The following is a 22,243-nucleotide window of genomic DNA, read 5'->3' as shown; positions in this document are numbered from 1 at the left end:
GGAGCGGGACCGGGCCGGCCCTGAGGCGTCCCTCCGGCTCCGCGGGAACGCGGCTGCACTCACCGCTCCGGGGCGCGGGCTGCGGTTCGGGGAGGGCGGCAGGGAGCGGAGACGCCGAGCCCCGAGGCAGCGGAGCGGCGGCGGCCCCGGTGCCTGCGCCGCTCGGGGGCCGGGCTGGGCGGGGCCGGACGTGAGCGCACTTCCGCGGGGCGGCGGGGTCGCCATGGCGGGTGAGTGAGGGGGGAGCCGCAGGGAGCGAACGCGGGAGTAGCAGGGGACGGCCAGAGGCGGGGTCCCGGTGTTTTCTCAGCAAACTAAGGAGGTTTAAAGTGCCCGTGGTGTTCTGCTAGCCCGCCGGGCTGCTGCTGTCACAGCCCTGTGTGCACCGTGTCTAGCACCTCGCTCGTGTGGAACGGAGGGCCCCATTTTTTTTACCACGTCTCTGTATAAATATCTAAAGGGTGGGTGTCAAGAGAATTGAGCCAGGCTCTTCTCGGCGGTGCCAGCCAACAGGACAAGAGGTAATGGGCAGAAACTGATGCACAGGAATGATGAACATGAGGAAGAACTTCACTGTGCAGTGACCGAGCCCTGGAACAGATGAGCCAGAGAGGCTGTGGAGTCCCCTTCCCTGGAGATATCCGATATCCCTGGAGAACCGTCTGGACGCAATCCTGTGCCGTGTGCTCTGGGATGGCCCTGCTTGAGCAGGGAGGTTGGACCAGCTGACCCACTGGGGCCACTCCCAAACTGACCCATTCTGTGATTTTGTGTGGACTATATGTATCTTTCGATGTCATGAACTCTTTTTCAGGAAACTCTGTGGATAAAAGTTGAAGCCAGCAAACATTCAGGCAGGGCATTTGGCTTGGCTTTGAGCCCTGCTTTGGCTGCCAAGGCAGGGCGTGAGGTGCAAAGGTGGGGCTGCTTTGTGTGATCAGAGGAGGAGCAGAGGCTTCTTACAGCTGTCTGCCCTCCAAGGAGATACCATGAAACGAGGGCTTTGTGCTCGGCAATAAAGCACTCACCACCTTCAGCAGGACTCAGCCTTTCCCCAAACTCTAGGAGCTCACATGTTGCTGTGAATTAATTCTGACATTCATGGCCTGAGCACTGCGTACATGCCATTGCTGCTGTGATTTCTCTCTGTCATGCACTGCATTAGCAACTGACTGTCATTTGATGTCAGAAGACTGCCAAATCTGCCAGTGCTACAAAGCCACTGCTGTCCGTGCTGCAACTGCACAGCTCAGAACGTGCTTCCACTCTTTTAATAACATGGTTTTCTTGCAAATAGCAAGAGATGAGGAATTAGATTTCATGACCAAAGACAGTTAATGTAAATTCCATTTTGTTTTAATCAATATTTACCGCACAAATAGCTGATGGACACTGATTTGTTTCTATATGCTTTAAATGGCTTTAATATCTTTATTTTCTCATACAGCAAAAAGTCCTCCTGATAGTACTCCAAGAAGGCCTGTTTTATCTGTTAGTGCAAGAAAAATTAAAGATAATGCAGCAGACTGGCATAATTTAATGATGAAATGGGAGAGACTGAATGATAATGGATTTACTGCAGCAAACAAAATAGTCAACATGAAGATCAATGAGCAGTAAGTATGCTAATACACACGAATAAAGATAGCATAAAGATTGCTTTTATTGAGAGATTAATCTGCTTTCTTCACTAGAAAGTTCTTTTGGGGGATGGGAAAAGAGCCTGTCACGGTGGATAAGCTAGCTCTTAGGTCAAACTCAGCAGTTTCATTTTTTTGGTTATATAAACTATTTACATTCAAATAGTGTCTCATATAGTAATGATATTTGCAAGAAATGGGAAATGTTTATTTTACATAGTCAAGTGTAACATATTTTAAATACTTTCATAATGTACTAAGTTAAAATCTAATTCTATAATCTCAGCCTATGTGAGTTCCTTTATTCTCTCACATGTTTTATAGTGAGGCGTCAAAAAACTCAAGTCAAAAGTTCAGAAGACTTTAAGGAACAATCAGTGATTTGTACAGACAGAAAGTTTTAACTTTTTGGTGATAGCTTGAAACAAAACCAACAAAGAATCAACAAAAATACCACACCACAACCACCATTAAAAAAAACCCACAGAAAAACTGAAAAGAGCCCCACTTTGGTAGAGCTTTTATTTTCATGCTGTAATGAAAAAACCTTAACTAACAGGGCTGTGAGCAGCTTCTCCAGATTCCTGACAGCTGAAGAGAGTTTGTCTGACAGGGTTCTGACAGGTACAAGCTGAGGAATATTTTCCTGTAATGGTGCCAGATGTTGCTTTTGCTCTTTAGCAGCTCTCTCTCTCCAGTCTAAGTTTACAACTGGTGTGGGAAAGTCTGCCAGACAGGGCAGGTGTCTGCACACTGGCTGCTCTGGGGTCACAGATAAATGTCTTGGCTCAAATTTGCACAAAGGTGAGCTTGTGGTGAGGTGTCAGATTGTCCTGTGCAGCAGCTGAAGCCTGGGCATACCTTGTTGGTGATGGGAGGACAACCTCCAGCACAGGGGCAAGGTAAAGAGGGAAAAGGTGTTATCTTAACACCTGCAAACGTTTTTTCAAGCACGTGTTCTAAGGTACAGTGGTTCTGTTTTTCTCTGAAGATTGTGGTACTAGCCCCATTCGCCCACATAGCCAGCTATGCTTTGTGCTGTTTTTATGTTTTAATTCTCATGAACAGCCTGTGAGTGAGAGATTTTGTAGGGTCAAACCACAAAGATTTTAAATCTGCACTGCTCAAGTAAACCTATATGTAGTTGTTTACGCTGCCTCATGTTTCTGTTTTAGATTTCAAGACAACAAACTGGAGATAGCATGTGATAACAGTGCCACAGAACCTGAAAAGTCCACCCCAAAATACAATGAAGAGCTAGACAATTGCTGTGCAGAATTACTTGAGACCTTAAAGCATATGGTAATACTCATTTTTCAGACTGTAAATATGAATCAATTCCAAGTGTGCTCAAGTAACAAGGAAATGTCCTGAAGTATTTATTGTAGGCAGAAAATTGGGATTTTCATTCATATTTCTTTGGCTTCAAATCTAAATAAGTATAAATCCAGAGTGCACCATTTATTTGATTGATTGGTAAACTTCAAAGTTGGTTTTATATCTTCTGTCAGCTTATAGTTTTACTCCTCCCTTTATAAAGTGATGTGGAAACATAGCGTACAAAGAATGCATTCCAAAGCTGCACCTGTTTTCTGTTTCTCATCCTGGATATTCCCTCTGTTTAGAACAAAAGAAACAGCAAAGCATAAAGCAGTGCTCTACCTGCCACCATATCCTTGCAGCTGTCTTTGATCAGACATAATGCAGTCGTATTTTTAGCCTTCCTACCTGTATTTGCTGTACAGATCTTCTCTGGAGAGTGGAGTAAGATAATTATGTAACCCAATACTTTTTCTCGATACCTTGCTAGGAATTGATGTCACCTGTCAGTTTGACAGGAAGCAAACATTTTTTTTTTTCTGCCAGATACTGTAATTCAAAATTCTTATTAAAAATAACTTTTACAGCCTTTTGCCAAAGTGGAGGCCCATTAAAAGAATTGTAGATCTATTTTTTTTTTATACACAGGATACAGACCTCCAGTATTTAGAAAAAGCAAGAAACTGGCTAGATTTCCTTCAGATTTTTTTCTATGACGAAAATGTTTGGGAATTTTTTTTTTCCTTCATGTGCTCTTGTATTCAGACTACAAATGCATTGATAAAGTTTTTACTCTTCCTGAGAAACAGGAGCCTAAGCAGTCAGTGTTATATTGGATACTAAACATAGCTACTATGACCTAATTTATTTTTCATTTCTTAGGAGTTTATACGAGCTTACAGGTTCATAGATGTGTCTGTGGTTTAGCTGCCTGATGTAAAGATACTGCCTGCAAGCTTCATTGTGGTGTAAATATTCATACCCAAATGCACAAAGTCAGATGAACATGAAGGAAGTGGATGGAATGACCTATTTTTTGAAGCAAGCTGTTGGATCACCCTAGATATATTGTCAGTAGTAGCTTGAGCTGCTTTTCTCACCTGCTGCCGATCTTTTGAAATTAAAGTCATCTTGATATGGTAATGTACAAAAAGATCTTGATAGGGCTTTTGCTATACCGGTGTGATGTTATTCCCCAGTGCTAAATTAGCCTCCTACAGGTAGCTTCTGTGTTGCTGAGGTGAAAAAGTGAGAGGGCTTTAGTATACTTCTACATGTGGGAAACAAAAGAATGTCCAAAACAGAGTCATATCTGCAGTGTTCAAAATTTCCAGGTATCTCACATTAACTGTATAGATTCCAGTTTTGATTCCTGTCTGGAGTTAAAAAAATGTGAGTTAGAAATATCAATATTAAATAGCCTTCATAAATAGTGTGTTTTCAAAAAATACTTAAGATTATGGTAGCCTAATATTCCTGAGATATTCATTATCATTCCTTGTTCATCATTTTCAGACAAAAATACAACTGAAAATGGAAAAGCTTACTTCAACTACTAAAGCAATCTGTGACTTGGAAACATTCCACCATGGAGCTGGGAATTGCAAGGCTCCCTTCTTTCATACATGGCCCACACCATATTTCTGTAAGTAAAATATTGATTATCTTAGCTAATTACATTGTGTCATCTGTGTCATCCAATTTATGACTGAAAAATAAGCCCTCTTATCTGGATGTCTTGCCTGAGAGGGAGAGAGTGCTGTCTCCTTTACAATTGACTAATCAATAAACACATGAATGCATCACTTGGTTTAAGGTTACTGCTGATGACTGCCAAGCATTGTCTGACATGCAACAATTACAGCATAGAACAAAATTTGTCAGCAGCTTACAGTGTCCAAGCTGCAACAGCCACATCCTCTGCAGGCAGAGATGAATTTGCAGCTTGCTGGTATTAAACTGCAGGCTTAACTACTTGACTTGTTACTTGACATTGAAATTAAGTCCTTGAATGCAAAAGCAAGCTATACCTCAGTTAATTCTCAAGCAGCCAAAGAAAAATACCTCTGATCTCAGTGTCAACCAAGACAAGTAAAGAAATGTTACACTCTACTGTTAATATTAATTCTTTTAGCGTTCACTTGATGGCAAAAGGTGTACTGCCTCCCAGCTGGCATTACCCCAGTTTTAAAATTGTCTGAATTGAAGAAAAACCTGACTGCATGGAAACCAACTGCCTTCTTTGTGAAAATCATACCTCTGTGAAGCTCTGCCTCTTAATTCAATACAGCAGTTTAGCAGGAATCTTAATGTATTAGTTTCTGCCAGCCTCAAAGAATAAGAATGACAAAGACAACTGCTGTCAAAACACCTATTGTGACTGAACCATTTAGTGATGCTGTCTACTCCATGAAAGACTAAATCATTCTGAAGGCAGTGATAGTTCAGACTAAGTTAGAAGCACAAGATCAGTCTCTCTTTAAAAATACTTTGTGTGATTATTTTTTAGGAATTCAAACAGTGAAAGATTACAGATGCATTTTAACCCCCCTACCGGTTTTACTAACATAACTAGTAACAGGTTTTACAATAAATGCTTCAGTTTTGGTCTGTTGGAGTTTTTTTACTGTTGCTTTTCACTATTGGTATTACTTATTGGTGATCATGCATTGCTGAAGTGCTTCACAGCATGTGAGGGCATCCTTAAGATTAGCTAAAATCAAGAGCGACTCTAAAATGTGAAGTTTGTATTTCAGGATAGCATTACCAAGTTTTAAAATTAAATTTCAGTTATTTGAGGAATAGCTGTAACTGATTATTTTACAGTGGGTGCTGAGAACCAATACCACTGCTTATTCTGTAATTAAATGTGGACTCATGTCAAAATCAGCAGTGTGTAAAATACATCCCAAAGCTGAGGAAATTGTTTAGCATTTTATATTCTAATGTAAAAACATCATTAATGCTGTAAAAATAAGATGGCTAAATTTGGGAAATAGCTTATGTAAGGTAGGGTTTTTTATGAACCACGTATTACAAGTATAATTTAGCTTTTAGAGAATTGCTGAAATGTTCTGGTCAATGTGCTTGGTTTTTCAATCAAATTTCAGATGAGGTTTCTCTGAAGCTATCTGAAATGTACAAGAAGGAGCTACAACTCAAGCAAACAATTGTACAAGACATTGCTCATTCTGCTGACCAGGATCTGATGATGGTGTATTTGTCGTCGTGGCTCTACCAGCCTTACATTGAGAACAGCAGCATGCTGCTGCTCGAAGCCATGCTGCTGGAAACAGGACACAGGCAGTGCTAGAATTCCAAAGGTTACATGGCTGGCTTCTAGTGATGCTTATATGAAACTGAACTGGCATATTGAAAGGCTTACCAAGTAAGTTGATTTTTTGTAAAACTTATTAAAACTATTTTTCTCTATTCATATTCCTTACTTTGTCTCAGCTGATACTCCTTTTTCTGTGTGGGACAATCTCGTTCTGGTTGTTTTTATCTGTTTTAAGGGCAACACATAGGCTACAGGTAGGAAGCTAAGTCCTCTGTACTCAGAGTTAAGCACTGCTTGGTAGTCTGGGGGATTCAATGCATTTAGAATCTACAGCAAAAAATGTTACTTCCTCCCAAGTCTGGATAGCCTAAAGTACCTACACAGTCCCTTTTGCCAAGAAATTGATCACTTCTTGACCGTCCACGGGGTTGTTTTTTTTTTTTTGCATGAATTAACAAAGCTAATGTTTCTGTACTTGATTTATAAGTACAAAAAGGAGGAAAGGAAAGCACAAAAAGAATCCAAAAGGATCCACATAGTTTGGTATGTGATTTTGAAATGCTGCTGCAGACAATAGTATAAATTCTGGTTTGGTTTTGATTCTGGTGGTGTTGGGTAAATCACCCTCAAAGAGTCATCAAGCCTGAACCAGCACCCAGGGAAGGTTTAGTACAACTCAGCACTCTACAGTCATTATATAATAAGATCTTGTCCCTTTTAATTTATTTTAACTTTTTTTTTTCCTTTGGTAAGAGATATTTCATGAAAGCATCTGTGAATAAAACAAAACCTGCTTTAGTCAAGGCTGTTTCGCCTTGACTAAAGGCATCTTGTTTGCTCCCTGTCATAGGGCTCAGTGAGTTTTTCCTTGGGTTACTGGCACTGATGTCAAGTGGTTTTGGTTTGAAAGTGTGTCTGTCCGTCTGTACTGATAAGAAAAGCAAGGTCACTTACCTAATTAGCTCCAGGCTGAAACCTTGGGCTTAGTAATGCAAATACATCAGTTTCCTGAAGTAACAGGACAGACAGACATGACAGACTTTTTCAACAAAAGTTGTCTTGAAAAGTTGTTCTGTTGAACAATGAGGTTGTTTCTGGCAGCTAATAAGAGTTCTATTCTCAGCCCACAATTCCAGCATCTAAAAAGAAATTCTGCTGTAGCTCAAGGAGAATAAAGTTAGGAACACCTCTGTTGGGTTTTGTTATTTTTTCAGTGGAAGTGTTCCACTTAGTTTAACAGCCACCTTAATTCATCTGAGTTGGGCCAGACCTGTGTCACTATGGAAACATCTCAGTACTTCAGAAATATTTTCCAAGGAGAAAAGATTGATTCACATATAGAACTGTTCTTTTAAGATGAGAGTAGGTGTATTATATTTCCCAGCATGTGCAAATTGATAGGGAAGGCAAAATTGAAGCAAGTTTTCATTTTCTCCCCAGGTGGAAATTGTGGTTTGTTCTCATTTCTTAAGAGGAAAAAGGCTCTTCAGGAAGGGGTCTTCATATTCACAGACCCTCTTGCTTATTGGCTTTTGTTGGGCATTGGAAGATTACTGCAAAATGATTGCAGAGATGTTTTGTCATTCTAGCTCTAAGCAGTTGATTGTTATATTTGTAGCTCTCAAATATAATTATTAGACAGTCAGTACAAAAGAGTATCATAAGGAATTGCTCACTGCAGTGAAAGACTTTGAAAGACCAGCAGAACTTTGTTTTGTATGCTACCTTCACTTACAAGGTAGGTCTGTAGCCTCTGGCAATTACCACCTCCTAAAAAAATAGGAGGGAAAAAACCCCAAAACAAATAGTAACTCATTAATAATTCATTAATGTACAGTATCTTTCACAACTACTCATAAAAGGCAACGTTTTGGATAATCAAATTCATCTACTACTTAAGCAACCACAAAAAAACCCACCAAACAAAAAAGCCTACTATGTTTAAAGGGACATAGTAGGGCAGTGTATTTAATCTGTAAATTGTCTTCTGTTTAGATTCATTTTTAGTGTTTTTTTAGTGGTAACAATACCATGAAAAAAAAAAAAAAATCAGTATTCATACTCAATTTAAGAACAATTCTCCTGTCCTTGGCAGATTTGTCTGATTGTCCCAGTAGTTGCATCTATTCAGCAATGAGGTGATACACACATTTTAAGGATATGTTTCCACTTTTCAGTAATGTCTCCTCATTTAATGCTGTTCTTTTTCACCTGCTAAACTTCTTGAAAGAAAAGACAGTGCCCTGGACAAGATGCTGGTAGGAGGTCTCCACAAAAATATAATCTGATCCAAGGATCATATTGAAAGTATGACAAAAATTCAAGTAATTTGCCAAGTTTTCTCCCTGCCTCCAGCAACAGTCCCTTTGTATTGTGATTAAACAGTACAAGGTAGCGTGGAGTTACTGGAAAGGTCAAAGTGTAGAACTCAAAGGATGCATCATCTGAAAGGGGAAAAAAATTGTAATACCACTCTAACAAAAATAGCCATGACAGACTAAAGCAAAAAAAGAATTTGGTACCTCATTAAGAAAAATTAGATCCCTACTGATGCACTTTCCCATTTATGTCTACATAACAGCAATTTTTAAAGGTATGGCTGAACATTAGACAAGCAACTTAAATACATTTCCAACTGTTCAGTACAAATCAGATCTTGTTTGAGGCTATTTTTGTCTCAACTCAGTGAATGCTTATTTCAGTAAGGATCAGCTAGGCTGTCACATTATTCCCAGAATGCACAAGTTTGTGGATTATACTTAAACCTGCTCATTTTTCCAGGCAGATTTATGTGCATCAAGTCTGGATGCTAATGAATATTCAAGACAGCTTTTAAAAAGCACAATAACAGTGTTTTGTAATCTCAGTGGCACAGAAAATGCACATTTTTAATATAGCTTTTATTTTACCCATATACAGCTTGCCAGTACACAGCACATCACTGCTGAACAGCAGTACAACTTACTGCATTTTTAGATGGCTAGAGAGAAGAGGAATTACGTAACAAAAAGGAACAGTGCAAGTTTTAGGGTTGACAAGATTTCCACTTTCCACCCATCCCCAACATATAAAGCAAATAGAACAATGTTAATTCTAGAATTTTTGGTTGCAATGCTGCTAAATTTATATAAACATAAGTTATAAAAAGTACAGGGCATAGAAACAGTTTACAAATAAGTTAAATTTCAATTATCTCAGTATTCACATTAGAAAAATATACATTTTATAATCAGTCTGTTCCAGAAGAAAGCTTATAAGGTTTTCTAATTTATGGCTCCAATTCACTTTGTGAGAGCAAAATATCTTCACTTTGGCCACCTGCTTCCATTGCCAGTAGTGCTTCCACTGTTTCCAAAGGTATCCCTTCGGGTGTGCGAATGTGCATTGTAGTACCGTTGGAATCAGTCACAATGACGATGCCTTCTGCCTGAGACAAAACAGCAGTGTCTGGATGAGACAAGATAAGCCCATCTGAAGTCTGAATAAAAATCTGTTCGTGTCCCTGAGACAAAAAATCATGGCTCTCATCAGAAATCTCAAAAGCTACAGTTTCATCTACAGTAACTGTATTTGCCAGCTCGTGTGCTTCCTCTGTCCCACAAGAATATTCACTCTCGTGTTTGAAAGCATTTTCCTGGTTCCCATGAGCAGACAGGGAGGCTCCCTGGCCAGCGTTCTGGTGTGACTCAGCCTGAGCACTCTGGGGGTAGTTTATTGGCACAACGTTTGTTGAAAAAGCCTTCTCAAGTTCCTGTATCTCATCAGTCATATCAGCATTATGGAGTTGCTCAGAACGTTCTTTAATTGCAAAATTCGGGTTTTCTTCTTGCAGTTGATGATATTTTGGACTGTGGCAATTTCCTGCACTCGTTGGTAGGCCAGTGCTCTGCCTGGCCCCTGCCTGCTCCATCAGGGAGCTGCGGAGCTCAGGAGCTGCCGGTGCCCCTGCCGCGCTCCCGCTCACAAAGCGCGCCTGAACCAGCCCGGCTGAGCCAACTGCTCCCACAGGCAGCACCACTTCAGAGTGCAGCAGAGATCCTTCACCTGCCACACCTGCTCCCTGCATCCCTGCAGGCTGGGGATACTCTATCCTCATTTCCACTGTTTGGGAGAAGGTACCTGAATTTTCACCATCAATTCGAACTCCTGAATCAGCAAGTGAATTATGTTCCTCTGCTGTCTTTAATGTACTTCCAGTTGTACAGCAAGTGATATGCCTGTCTTCTGAAAGCAGGATTTCTCCATTTAATGGATTAAAACCTGAAAAGGAGGAAGAAATATTATTATTATTATACATGTCAAAAACCCTATATTTCAGCAAAAATTTTGGAGGAAAAGCTAGACTACTTCTCTGCTTTGCTTCCCCCAAATTAGCAAACCTGAAGCACATTACAGGAGTTTCACAGAACTTCCCACTGAGAAAGTCACTATAAAAATATTCAAGGAATTTTTGAATAGTGATAGTTTATCAAGTACTTCTGTATTAAGAGACCTTACATTTAGAGGCAGCATTTTTCTGTTCATCCTGAAAACAACCTGGGCTCAAAGGCAAACTCAATTTTCTTCCATCTGTCATGCAGCTAGTAACATTAAAAGATAAAGACTTTACCAGGCACAAACTTGTGAGCTGCTCACCCTGATCACTTTTAGTAAGTTGAGGGAAGCGTTTAAACTTCCATTTAAATTTCTACTCCTAATCAAGCTCATCCTGAACTCTGATATGTCATCAGGTTGCTACATATTAATTAGCTGTGCTAAGAGCCCCAGCAACACTTTTGTCCTGTGCCAGCAAAGGTCAAAACCACAAGAAATGCAGTGTTCTACCAGTTACTTGACCTGGACCTGACCAGGCTGCCAAACCCTGAAAGTAGTTGGACAATAACTTCTAAGCTGCAGTAGTATGAGCTGTCAGTCTTTATTATTAAAGGTCAAAATTAACAAGTAAGTTGGTTTGGTTTTGGGGTTTTTTGTTATGAAAGATACCACTGCACAAAAAAGAGACTTAAGACTGCAGAGAGGACTATTTTTAACATTTTGCACTGTAGACTAGCAAACACCCTACTAGCAGGTGCAAACAAAATGTAATTTTAAAAATTCATAGCCCAGAAGAAAATCATAGTGCAGCAAGAAGCAAGCATGGTCATGCAGAGAGCCTTTCAGAAAAAGAAAATCTAATGGAGGGAAACAAAAATAACCATTTGACTGAAAGACATACAAAGGGCAAAAGCAAAGGCACTTAGCAACACCAACACAAGGTATTTACAAAGTGGATGGTACTGACAGACATATCTTACCAGAGATTTACTTTCCTTTCACTATTGCCCTGCTAATCTGAAGGGCAGCAGGATGAAACATGAAGAATGAATAAAAACAGAGGCAACCACCTGAAGACTGTGGTGCCAAATGGTGCCTCAATTCCAATACAAGATGTATTCCAGTGATTGATACAGAACAGCCTACACCAGCTCTCCCTTTCCCCCAGGTTCCACAAAGCTCTGGTAATTCTGCTATGGTAGCTGGCTGGGGCCAGGAGGAAAGATGTGCACTCTGCTTCCTCTGCTCTCCCACAGCTGCCACATAGTTGTGCACTCAGAGGGACAGGACAGACAGGAAGCACACAGCAGAGGACACTACTATGCTCATAAGTACTATCAATCACTGATTATCATGTATGCAGCACTACTACTGTCTGCATCATCTGTAACTTTTCCCTCCTCATGAGACCTTTCCACTTAAACAACTGCTTTTGAAGGACCTGGGCAGCAAGTTAAGAGATGAAACTGTAAGACAAAAACCACAGTAGCTTGAAGAACAAAGATTTGTTCAGTTCCTCCATGAACAGAACTGGAAAATCTGAAGAAGTTACCATCTTTTCCAAACAGTGTACACAAATTCCCACTCCTTTCTTTCACTTCATCTTGACTGGCATAAGCATTGTTCACATTTTCTGTTACATCTTCTAACTTGGTCCTTTTGGCTGGTGGCAACAGTTCTTCCCCTGAGCCCTGTCAATACAAGAGATGATTAACTGCAGCCCGTAACAGTTGACAATACTGGAAAAGAAAACTGTGGGAACATCATGGCAGTGAACTGATGAACCTTGAAAACAGGATTTACACTAAAGGTCTTCCTAAGAGGTAAGGATTTAAACACAGCCCTTACACTTCACCAAAACTCCAAGGGGACAAAACACAGCTCTCTGCTACAGCTATAAACAAGACTGAAGCTCATCAACTGACTTGTCAGAAAGAAATAACCTGTTTTCATGCCCCTCTACCCAATTAGCATATCAATCACTTCTCCAGTGTCTGAACCTGCTGTAGATTAGGCCATTTCCTCTAACACAGGCTGGAATTTGTGGAGTTTCCAGTTACCAGCACCTCAATTAAGTTCTTTTGTCCCTGTATCAAACACCTGTGAGTCTTTGATACTCTGTCCTGAATGCTACCAAGGGTCTTACCAAAGCCCATACTTAGTGTGCTAGTTTATATGCCCTGCTATGATAAGACAGCAGAGAGTATTTTCAGTATTTCTGAACACCACAAAAGCCTTACTTTAACATGACTCAGATAATACCAGCATGATTTTGTAAGTAATAATTATGTATTTTTAAAAGTTTTAATTGGTCTTAGTTTCACTGTTAATTTTCACAAAGGTGTTCCATACCTCAGCTAACCGTTTTTGTCCCAGTATGTCCACAGGCACTTGCTCACTAACCATTTTAATTACACATTGTGAGTAAGAGTCTGCACCTTGCATCTTCTGTTCTCCATTGAGCATTTCTGTGATTCCTAGAGATTCAGCAACCTTCAGAAACAGTTATAAAGAAAAAAGTAAAAGTTAGCTTCTCAGATCTGAATACATACATGCTGAAATAGATTCGTTTTCTTAAAACTGAACTAGAACTACATCATGACTAGTCTGACAATCACCTCAGCTCAATGTAAGTATTTAGACTCCCATGTTTTCTACCAGCCTTCACACTGACACATGACCTTCATCTGAAGGTGACTGTTAACAGGCAAACTTGAAAGAATTATGGTTATGTATAGAATCCAGGGACAGTTACTCAGAGCAGTGTTTAATAAAGATTATTGAGACTCTCCACCATATAAAAAACATTTAAGTTTTCTGTTTAGAGTATGTCTACATAGTTAAGGATTTTCCCACCTCCTCACATTCCATTCCTGTGCTTAATCCTTACATAGTGTGCTATCATCCAGCTTCTCAAGACTAAGTTGTTCTGGGGTTTGGTTTGGTCTGGTTCTTTTTTAAAGAGCATCATTCTGTATTAAGAATGTACATGAACACAGGAAAGAAACAAGAAACAGGTTCATCTGTCTTTCCAGATACAGCTCCATAAACAATGAATCTGGAGTCACTGAAATAACAGTTTGCAATTTTATTAGTGTAGTCACTACCTTTCATGTTTATTAATGTGACTGTGAACTGCATAGATGCATTCAGTTTGCCCTCATTTTGCAATTAAATTTTTACTTACCTCTTTAAATCAAGGTCACTCATTTTAAATATAGACCCTCCCCTCCCTTCCTGATCAAACATCAGGATGTACTTTGATTAGTGGTTAATGCTAAATAAACCTTGCAGTAACATGCAGCTTCATAGTACTCTAGATATGCAAGGCAGGTATCAGCACTGCTAGAAATGTTTTTTATCTTTCTAGTTGTATCCACTGACATAAACTAGAATTAAAGTTTTATTATGGATTTCTTTTTCTTCTTGCTAAGTTGTTGGACTTTTCACAATAATGTCTATTTTTGCTAATTAAAAATCTTGTTGTTTTCAAATAAATTTACTTGCACGAGGAAATTAATTATCAGAGAAAATTAAAAATGCAAGGCATCTAAAATAAAACAAGCAAACAAACCATCCAATCATAGTTCCAAACAAAGTGCTTTATTACCTTAGCATCTTTTATTTCAACAGGCTGTTGGCAATTCACAGAATCAGAATTACTGAGGTGATCATAAGCCATTTTCTTTACCATGTTATGCAAATCTTCAAACTCCCTATACACATCTGGAAAGTAAGCTTTGGCTGGATGTCCTTTTTCCACCTAGGAATAAGAGGGGAATAAAAAAGGGCTTGTTTCTCCCTCTCCTATACTTAAAAAAAAAGATTAAATTAAAATCTGTCAATTTTCTTCTGTTCGACATTTTAAAATAGAAACATTCAAGTCAAAAGACTATGGAATATTCAAAATGCCACTGAACCAGGCAGCAAAAAGCAAGGCTTTGAGTTGAGACCTACCAGAGTTTTGCCTCTGTGAGACTGAAGTGATGTATGGAACATCTATATGCTGCACAATATTAATTTAGGAAATTCAATTATGTCTCTAAAGGAATCTTTTATGCATACTAATGGACATGTCCCTAAAATAATATAATATTTCTATGTAAAAACTCACCTTCATCAAGAGGAATTCATACACTGTAACTAGCTTTGTAAGACGTGGGAGAGCCAGCTCCATTAAGTCTTCATTATCGCATTGTTGTATTAGCTGTCAAAAGCCAGAATGAGATTATTAGGAAAAGCAGCCAACACATTGTGCACCCCATTTTCAGAACATAAAATATCACTACTTTTTTTTTTTTTTTTAAGATATGCTGTATGTTTAGGCAGCATTAAGAATAGATGTAAACTAACTCCAAAATGGGGTAAGTTACAAAACCTCAGAATAGTTACTAGTCATGTACAGACAAAATTCAGTCCCACAGATGTTGCCAATTCATAGAAAGAACAGCAACCTCGGTAGCTTTAGTAGCCATAAAGGATCTATAACACACAGAAAACAACAAGTTGTGTTACTTGGATTTTAATCCCCATTCTATCCTCCCCCAAGGCCTTCTTTGTTGGTTTGTTTTGGTTTTTTGGGGTTCTTTTCATTATTTTCTTTTACTGTGTTGGAGGAGATCCGAGTAGTAGCTAGTAACTTTCCTTCTCCAGAAAAAGGGTAACAAGAATATATCTACATGTCAGAAGTCCCTTTCCAAACCCAGTCCCCATTTTCCCTTTTCCCAGTCTTCTGCTGGAAGTATTTTTTTCTTAAAAGACAGCGTTTTCTTCTTAGAAGCCATCTAAGGCTTTCATCCTGTCCATACATGAGGATGCAAAAAAAAAAAAACAAAACAAACAAACAAAAAAAAAACCAAAAAAAAAAAACCCAACCTTTTTTAAAAATGATTCATTGAAAATAAGTGATTAATAAAAAAATGGGTGGTGGGGGGGTGGGAACTGGGGCAGGGTAAAAATACTTGCAAAGTAATTGCAGAAGAGAACCATACCTCTTTTAACCTAGCTTTTCTTCTGAATACATTGTGTTCTGCTGACACACTACTAAGTGACTTTGAAGGGGACTGACCAGGTCTGCTAAGCCTTCCAGAACACCTGGATCTTCCACCCATCCTGGGTCGACCACGTCTCTTTGGTCGTCTGGGTCTTCCAGGTCCTTTCGGGGTTACAGGTCCCCTGCGTCCTGAACTGGTTTCATTTGGTTGTTCTGCCAGCAAGTGTCTGCTTTCCTCACACTCTGATGCCTTAATTAAAAGGAAAAGTGTTTATTCACCATTTTAAACAGTTTTGAGGAAGACAGTTTTAAAATTAACTTTGCAATCTATGCAAACAACAAATAGCACATTAAAAATGCAAAGCTAGATACAAGCATAACTTGCAAAGAAAGTTGTGGAATAAATCCAACACACAAGTAAGACTACTACTTTTGCATCACATATATTCCATTATTAGCAAAGTTAGCATTTCTGAACCACAAGATATACAAAATAAAAAGATTAAATAAACATAATAAAAGAGGTGGTTTAAGTGGGTTAAATACATTAAATATTTTTGAAGTAAAATATATCCCCTTTAGATAAAGAGGTTGTAGAAATAAAACTTAATTAGCAGTAAAACATACTCAAAGAATAATTTGAGTTTCGTTGTAACTATGTCAAAGCATGAAGACTTTATAAGAAAGGCAAAACATCTGACACCATGAACAGTGACAAGGCCAGTAATTAAATTCCAAAATGTACTGCCCAGTTACCACATTTCAAAATCCCATTTTCCCTAGGAACACAGGTAGGAAGCAGCTTCTGTTATAAGATCATACAGAAAGTCAAAGTACCTTTTATATGTTTAAGTTATGATGATCATTTCAGTGTAAAACTTTTTAACTGTTCGAAGCAGTGACTTCTTACATAAGCATCTTCCCTTTCCAAGATAGAATTTCTAAGAATGTTCCAGATCTTTCAAGAAATTAATTTATAATAGTACTGAGTTACATCAGGCTTCTTTGCATAATCTGTACCTTTGCATCCCAACATTCAGTAACTCCCTACTATTTTACTGATTAGGAAAGCTCTATAAATGGCAAATTTATGTCAGTTCTATCCAGGGATTAAATTACTAAATTAGTTCTATATTCGACACAGGATTAGGGGTTGAGCATGGGGATCTTGATTGGCTTCCTGTCTGTATCAAACTACAATAATTCAGAGAGCAGACTTCAGTACTCTGCAATTTTCTTTTTCCAGAGATGATAACTGAGTGTAGAGGATGAGGGAAGATTTGTTTGCTGTACATTTTCACTTTCCTGAGAACAACTTCACAATTACAAAGTCAAGTAATAAATGTGACATCCCTCCACCTAAACAAGTACTTTTTCCTAACCAGCAGCCGAATCAGCTCTTGCTGCAAAATATTAAGAGTCATTTCAATATTAAAAGAGAAACTTTTCTTTGAAGTGACCAGCTTAAAACATCACAGGAATAAATTTGCCGCTGAGGCAGCTTCCACCCTAGAGACTCAAATTTCACCAGTGTCTGGTGTGCAGGGTTTCAAAGCCTCACTTTGAAAACCTGCTCTAGGAAAAGTTGCAGTTCACTGTTGTGTTCCAAATAAGAGCTTTTTCTGTGATGACAATATTTCAGCAATGGAAAATGAGAGCAGATGATGTGTTGCTGTCATGCTAAAGGCTGTAACTGAACAAGTTTTCTTATCCAAATGCAGAGAAGAATGTCATTTACGCAGACAAGGTGGAAACGGTATGTCAGAAACGGTAAGAAATGAACACTCAGTGAACATTTAGTTGCATGTGTCTGTGCAAGAGTACTATTGCTGCAGCACTGCAAGAGACAATTTGATTTTTAAAGTACTTCAATGGGAAATTTGCTTAATGTAGTCTATCAGTGGATATTTCTGAGCAGTACAAGACTGTGCAGCTATAGAACTGCCATTCTACTTTCCACAGAATTGACAAATTTTCTAAGTAACACTTTACCTGTTCTCCAGCCTTTGAATCAACAGTTTCTTCCAGACTGGTAGCTAGTGCTTTTTCATGACTTAAAGTGACAGCAATTGAATCCAAATGTGCTGGACTCATCATTTCCTCTTCCACAAATATACTTCCATTAGGCTTATTTAGAGGTATTTTCTGAGGTGAAGGCTCCGGTTGTCCATGGTCTGGGTTAAGTTTATAATGTCTTGCTAATCCTCCTTTTCCTATGTAAGATTTTTCACAAGTCTGACATTTAAACGTTTTGGGTTTCAGATTATAATTTGAAGAACTGAATAATGCATCCTTTCCCTTCACCTTTCCTTCTTCATCATCTTCTATACTCAGCTCAGAGTAGTCATCAGAATCAGACTGATGACCATCAGCCAAATCCTCCATTTTAATGAATTTATAATCTTTAGCTTTGTATTTGGGAGGGCGTGAAATCCGTCCAGAACGAGTTTTCACCTTCAAGGATTTCTTTAACTTGTCATCCTTTTGCTTTTTTTCAAGGCTTTGTGTACTTGCTGAACTGGCTGCAGCCACGGTAGGTTTTGGAGACCTTGAAGCTGATGCTGTGGCACAAGAAGCCCTCTGTCCATTCACCATTTTAGATGGGGGAATCTTGTCCCCAGACACTGACCCGTGAGATGGTAAAGGCCTCTGCATAAGCAACTGAACCGGAGACTCAGAAGAACTATGCAGGAGTAGCTGCTGCTGCTCAGTTCCTGAAACAGGCTGTATCCTAATTATCTGAGGATTAATAATGCCAACTCCTGGTATGCTAGATTTCCTACCAACTGGCTGACTCAGCGTTATAGTTTTGGACTGGATGGGTGCCAATGATGTCATTGGCCCTTCAGTTTCCTTCATCTGTCCTGGCTGAACTTGGACACAAATGGCTTCCAGCTGCTTTTGTGGAAAAAAGGAAGAGTTGCAATTACACAAATACAGTATTAATAAAAAAGTACAATACTTTTTGAGATAATACACACATTCCCTTAAAGCAAAGCATGAAGAAACTGCTGCACATCATTAACTTTCCATCTTAATGCATCAAAGCAGATTCCCTTCCTTCAAGCTACGGGTTTTCCTGCACATTTTCTGCTGTGACTGTGGTTACACTAAAGCATGTAAAGTTTGCTCTGAGGCCATGTCACAGCTTTGTTTCTTGCTAGCAGGCCTGTCTGGAGTAGCAGAGTCAATGCCATCACCAAGGCGCGTTCATAACCTTCAGCAAACCTCATGCATGGGAAAACTACAGTCTGCTACATGACACAGGCCAAATACCCAGTCCAGCACATAGTATAATGTGTGTTCAGTTCACAAAAACTTTGTGGTGATGATTCACAGAATCAGATGCTACTGTTCTCTCCCTCACAGTTTCTCTGCCTCATCCAAATTTCTGCTTCAGTTCAAATCAATCACTTCACAACCTACACCCCAAAGGTGGGTTGAAAGCCCAGAGACTGTCACCTGCAAGAGGCATGCAGTAACTTCCTGGCTATCACCACTTAAGCACTAAGAAACAGCTCTTCTAAGCTGTTCTGGGCTGCACGTGTTGTCAGACCGAAATACTGACCACAGCAGCTATTAGCTACGGATTTTATTAGCTATTCAAACACGGATTTTCCTAAACCACATTGAAAGCTGTGCCTTTGAGCTATGGGAGTGAAGTCTACACCCGAGGGCACGTGTGACTGAGGAGAACGGCCAAAAAAAAAAAAAAAAAAAAAAAATTTATTAGAAAGGATTAAACCCGCCGGAGCCGTGGCTTTCATCACCAACGGAGCGCCGCAGCCTCCCTCCCCCCAGCCCCCGGGGTTACCTTCTGCGGGAGGAGGCGGGCGGCAGCGGCCCTGCCCTGCTGCAGGGCGACCTGCTGGGCCACGCTCTGAAGCTGCCGGGCGGCGTTCTGCATGATGTCGCCCGCGGGGCAGGGCTGCGGCGGGGACGCGGCGGCCGCCGCCGGCTTCAGCTGCTCCTGGGCCTTGCTCACTTGCTCGATGACCCGCCGGAGCTCCGCGGGGGCCAGCGGCGCGGCGGCGGGACGGGGCGGTGCGGGTGGCCCCGGGCTCTCCAGCAGCCGCTCCAGTAGCCGCCGCTGCTCGCCGGCGCTCAGCCCCGCTCCCTCCGCCGCGCTCCCGTCCGCTCGCAGGTACAGCACGGTGCCGCTCGCCACCCCCCCGCTGGCTTCCAGTGCGGCCAAGCTCTGCACCAGCTCCTCCGTCACCGCCAGCAGCTCCGTGCCACCGCCGCCGCCCTCCTCTCGCCCTGCCACCGCACCGGGGGGTGCCCCGCGGATCCCGGGGGGCTCGTCCTCAGCGGGCGGAGGGGGCGGCAGCGCCCCGGCGCCCCCCGCCCCGGGAGCCGCCATCTTGGCAGGCGCGGGCGGGCGGGCGCCGCATCGGCGGCTGCCCCCGGCGGTGTCGGCAGCGCGGGCGATGCGCGGGGCACCGGCAGCGGGGCCAATGGCGCCCCCGGCAGCGCCCGCCGCGCCCCCCGGGGCGGGGCCGCCCGGCGCCGACGGCGGCTCGCGCGGGCAAAAACCGGCGGAGGTGCGCTTGGAGCTCCTGGCTCCGGTGGGGCTGGACGCGGGACCCGCAGGCGGAGTTATCGTGAGTTGGGTTTGCCTGCTGTTCAAGCTGAGTCTGTACCGAGTCGCAGTACAAACAAGAGGGACATGGAGCTCCTAGAGCCGGTAGAGTGGAGGGCAGTGAGGGATAGTTGAGGGACCGGAGTGTCTGTCTTACGAGAAAAGGATGAGGGGGTCGCGCCTTTCCAGTCTCGAAAAGAGACGAGTCAGAGGTGACCTCGTGTCTGTGTACAAACGCCTAAAGGGGCTTGTGCCAAGAGAATGGATCCACGCTCTTCTCGGAGGTGCCAACATCTGGCATACGAGACAACTGCTGCACAGAAAGTTCCACCTAAACATGCGGAAGAAGTTAACTGTGCAGGTCACCAAGCACTGGAACAGGTTGCTCAGAGATATTGTGCAGTCTTCCTCAACTGGAGATATCCCAGAACGGTTTGGACGGCAGAAAAGAGCCCGAAGGGGTCACCCGAGCACGCTGTAGGCGACCCCACACACACCCAACCCCACCACCCGGCCGTATCCTTGTGCAGAGATCACGCCGTGTCTCACCACAACCATAAGGCGGGGGGAAATCGCTGAGACAAATCGGAGAGACGAAAAAAGACGAGAGAGAAAAGGGTAGTCCTTGTGGCCCGTACGGGGATCGAACCCGCGACCTTGGCGTTATTAGCACCACGCTCTAACCAACTGAGCTAACCGGCCACCTGATATCAGTGGTCACTTGTAGGAGTAATAAAGACAAGGCTGTCGCCCGTGGCGCTATTCCTTCAGCCGGAGTAGTAAAGGCAACGGACTGGGCAAGGAACATCCTGCGTATGGAAACACACGCTTAACTCCTCAGCAAAACTAAAAGCAAATCGGAAAACTTTTCCCTGCCTATAGAGAGATGCAGCGCCTGGTACGAAACAACCGTAACGCGGGATCACGGACAACTTCGCCTCTAAGTTAATAGGCTAATACTTCAAGTTTACTAAGATAGGATTCCAGTTTCTTTTGATTAAAATATTTGAACATTCTTTAAAAACATTTACTATTCTGTTTAACGCACTACTAGGATCTTGGTTTTCACGGACAAAAAGTTCACCTTTTCCTGGTGTTTTGATTTTTTACAACATATGCTGCATAGAAAAGAATTTTTCTGCTCACCTTTGAAGCCTACGTTAAAGCACAGGATGTCTGTTTAGCAAGAGACAAACACCGGGAGATGGGGACAGGGAGGGCATGAGACAACTCTCCAAAATGCAGGTTTTTGGAGACAGCTCGGTGAGAACACAGCCCCGAGTCTCTTCCCGGGCTCTTCTCGCTGCCGGGCTGGCGGTACGGCAGCTCTCCCCATCCCGCAGTAGCGCGCAGGATCCGCCAGGGATCAGGCCATCACCGGGGATGAATCCGAGCCCGCCGGGGCGCTGCTCCGGCCACGGGAGGCTTTACAGCAGACAGGGCCCGCCGCTGGATTTATGGAGCACGTCTCTTGTCCCAAGGGCTCCCCTCCTTAACCCCTCACCCGCAGGCGGCTCAGCCCCGCCATCCCCGGGAAGTCGAGACGCCAATCGACACCTCGAGGCGAGGTATTTCGGGTTTTATTCTAGTTTGCGCAAAGCTGGGAGCTGGGTGGTATCCCACCAAAGTCTAGCCCAGTGCTATACCTTTTAACAAACAAAGGTACCAGCATTCCTCGGTTACCATCTACGTAAGTTTTCTATTAATTAATATTCAAACCACTATTTGGTAGTAGCATCTCGCTTCTCATGCTTATTAGTCCCTTCTGGGTAGGTGGCCAGTGGGTTGCGATCTCGCACTGCCAAAATTACGTTTCCCCCAGTTACTGCTCCATTCTCCTGACTTCAGACTTCAGTCCTGGTGGCTCTCGTCCAGGCAGCCCGTTCACCTTGGGATTGTCTTCCCTTTTTCTTAAAAAAAAAAAAAAAAAAAAAAAAAAAAAAAAAAAAAAAAAAAAAAAAAAATTATCCGAGGGTGCGACATCCAGAATTCTCCCGCACCTGGGCGCGCACCTGGCGGGCAGGGGCGGGGCGCTGGCACGCCGTGCACAGTGCGCATGCGCGCCCCGCGGCCGTGCCGTGCGCAGAGGGCCGCGGCGCGGGGCCGGCGCGTGC

At 42.1% G+C, this 22,243-nt stretch overlaps 3 protein-coding genes and 1 non-coding gene across 8 annotated transcripts in view; 1 reads left to right on the top strand and 3 right to left on the bottom strand.

Annotated features, from left to right (window-relative positions):
• The window catches only part of TECPR2 (tectonin beta-propeller repeat containing 2), a 42,847-nt gene extending 42,667 nt beyond the window's left edge, over nucleotides 1–180 (bottom strand). The window contains exon 1 of one of the 2 annotated variants that reach the window (XM_059850356.1): nucleotides 64–180. The gene's annotated coding sequence lies outside the window, so the exon portion shown is untranslated. The remainder of the gene's footprint in view (nucleotides 1–63) is intronic. The other variant, XM_059850357.1, reaches the window with a different exon arrangement.
• On the top strand, nucleotides 112–18,506 carry CINP (cyclin dependent kinase 2 interacting protein). 3 transcript variants are annotated; one of them, XR_009487046.1, is made up of 6 exons: nucleotides 112–230; nucleotides 1,448–1,616; nucleotides 2,816–2,942; nucleotides 4,476–4,605; nucleotides 6,071–6,348; nucleotides 18,047–18,506. XR_009487046.1 is itself a non-coding variant. In XM_059850360.1 (5 exons), the coding sequence occupies exons 1-5, from the start codon at nucleotides 224–226 to the stop codon at nucleotides 6,271–6,273; spliced, it is 636 nt and encodes a 211-aa protein (XP_059706343.1). In that variant the 5' UTR covers nucleotides 112–223; the 3' UTR covers nucleotides 6,274–6,396. The 3 variants fall into 3 exon arrangements, 1 of the variants encoding a protein (XP_059706343.1); XR_009487045.1 differs by having other exon boundaries at nucleotides 10,073–18,506; XM_059850360.1 differs by lacking the exon at nucleotides 18,047–18,506 and having other exon boundaries at nucleotides 6,071–6,396.
• Nucleotides 9,122–19,945, bottom strand: ZNF839 (zinc finger protein 839). Of its 2 annotated transcripts, none has more exons than XM_059850358.1 (8): nucleotides 19,362–19,945; nucleotides 17,540–18,445; nucleotides 15,546–15,797; nucleotides 14,669–14,761; nucleotides 14,165–14,317; nucleotides 12,907–13,047; nucleotides 12,107–12,245; nucleotides 9,122–10,500 (listed from the first exon to the last, which is right to left on the bottom strand). In XM_059850358.1, the coding sequence occupies exons 1-8, from the start codon at nucleotides 19,908–19,910 to the stop codon at nucleotides 9,509–9,511; spliced, it is 3,225 nt and encodes a 1,074-aa protein (XP_059706341.1). In that variant the 5' UTR covers nucleotides 19,911–19,945; the 3' UTR covers nucleotides 9,122–9,508. The 2 variants fall into 2 exon arrangements, with proteins under 2 accessions (XP_059706341.1, XP_059706342.1); XM_059850359.1 differs by having other exon boundaries at nucleotides 17,540–18,442.
• An 812-nt stretch (nucleotides 19,946–20,757) lies between these two features.
• TRNAI-AAU (transfer RNA isoleucine (anticodon AAU)) lies at nucleotides 20,758–20,831 on the bottom strand. The gene has a single exon. It is a non-coding gene; the product is annotated as a tRNA-Ile (tRNA).
• Between the last annotated feature and the right edge of the window lie 1,412 nt (nucleotides 20,832–22,243).

The sequence above is a fragment of the Haemorhous mexicanus genome, chromosome 6 (genome assembly GCF_027477595.1).
Source record: "Haemorhous mexicanus isolate bHaeMex1 chromosome 6, bHaeMex1.pri, whole genome shotgun sequence".
Classification (NCBI taxonomy): Eukaryota; Metazoa; Chordata; class Aves; order Passeriformes; family Fringillidae; genus Haemorhous; species Haemorhous mexicanus.
The sequence above is the reverse complement of the archived record's forward strand: the minus strand, read 5'-3'. Positions and strand labels throughout refer to the sequence as shown.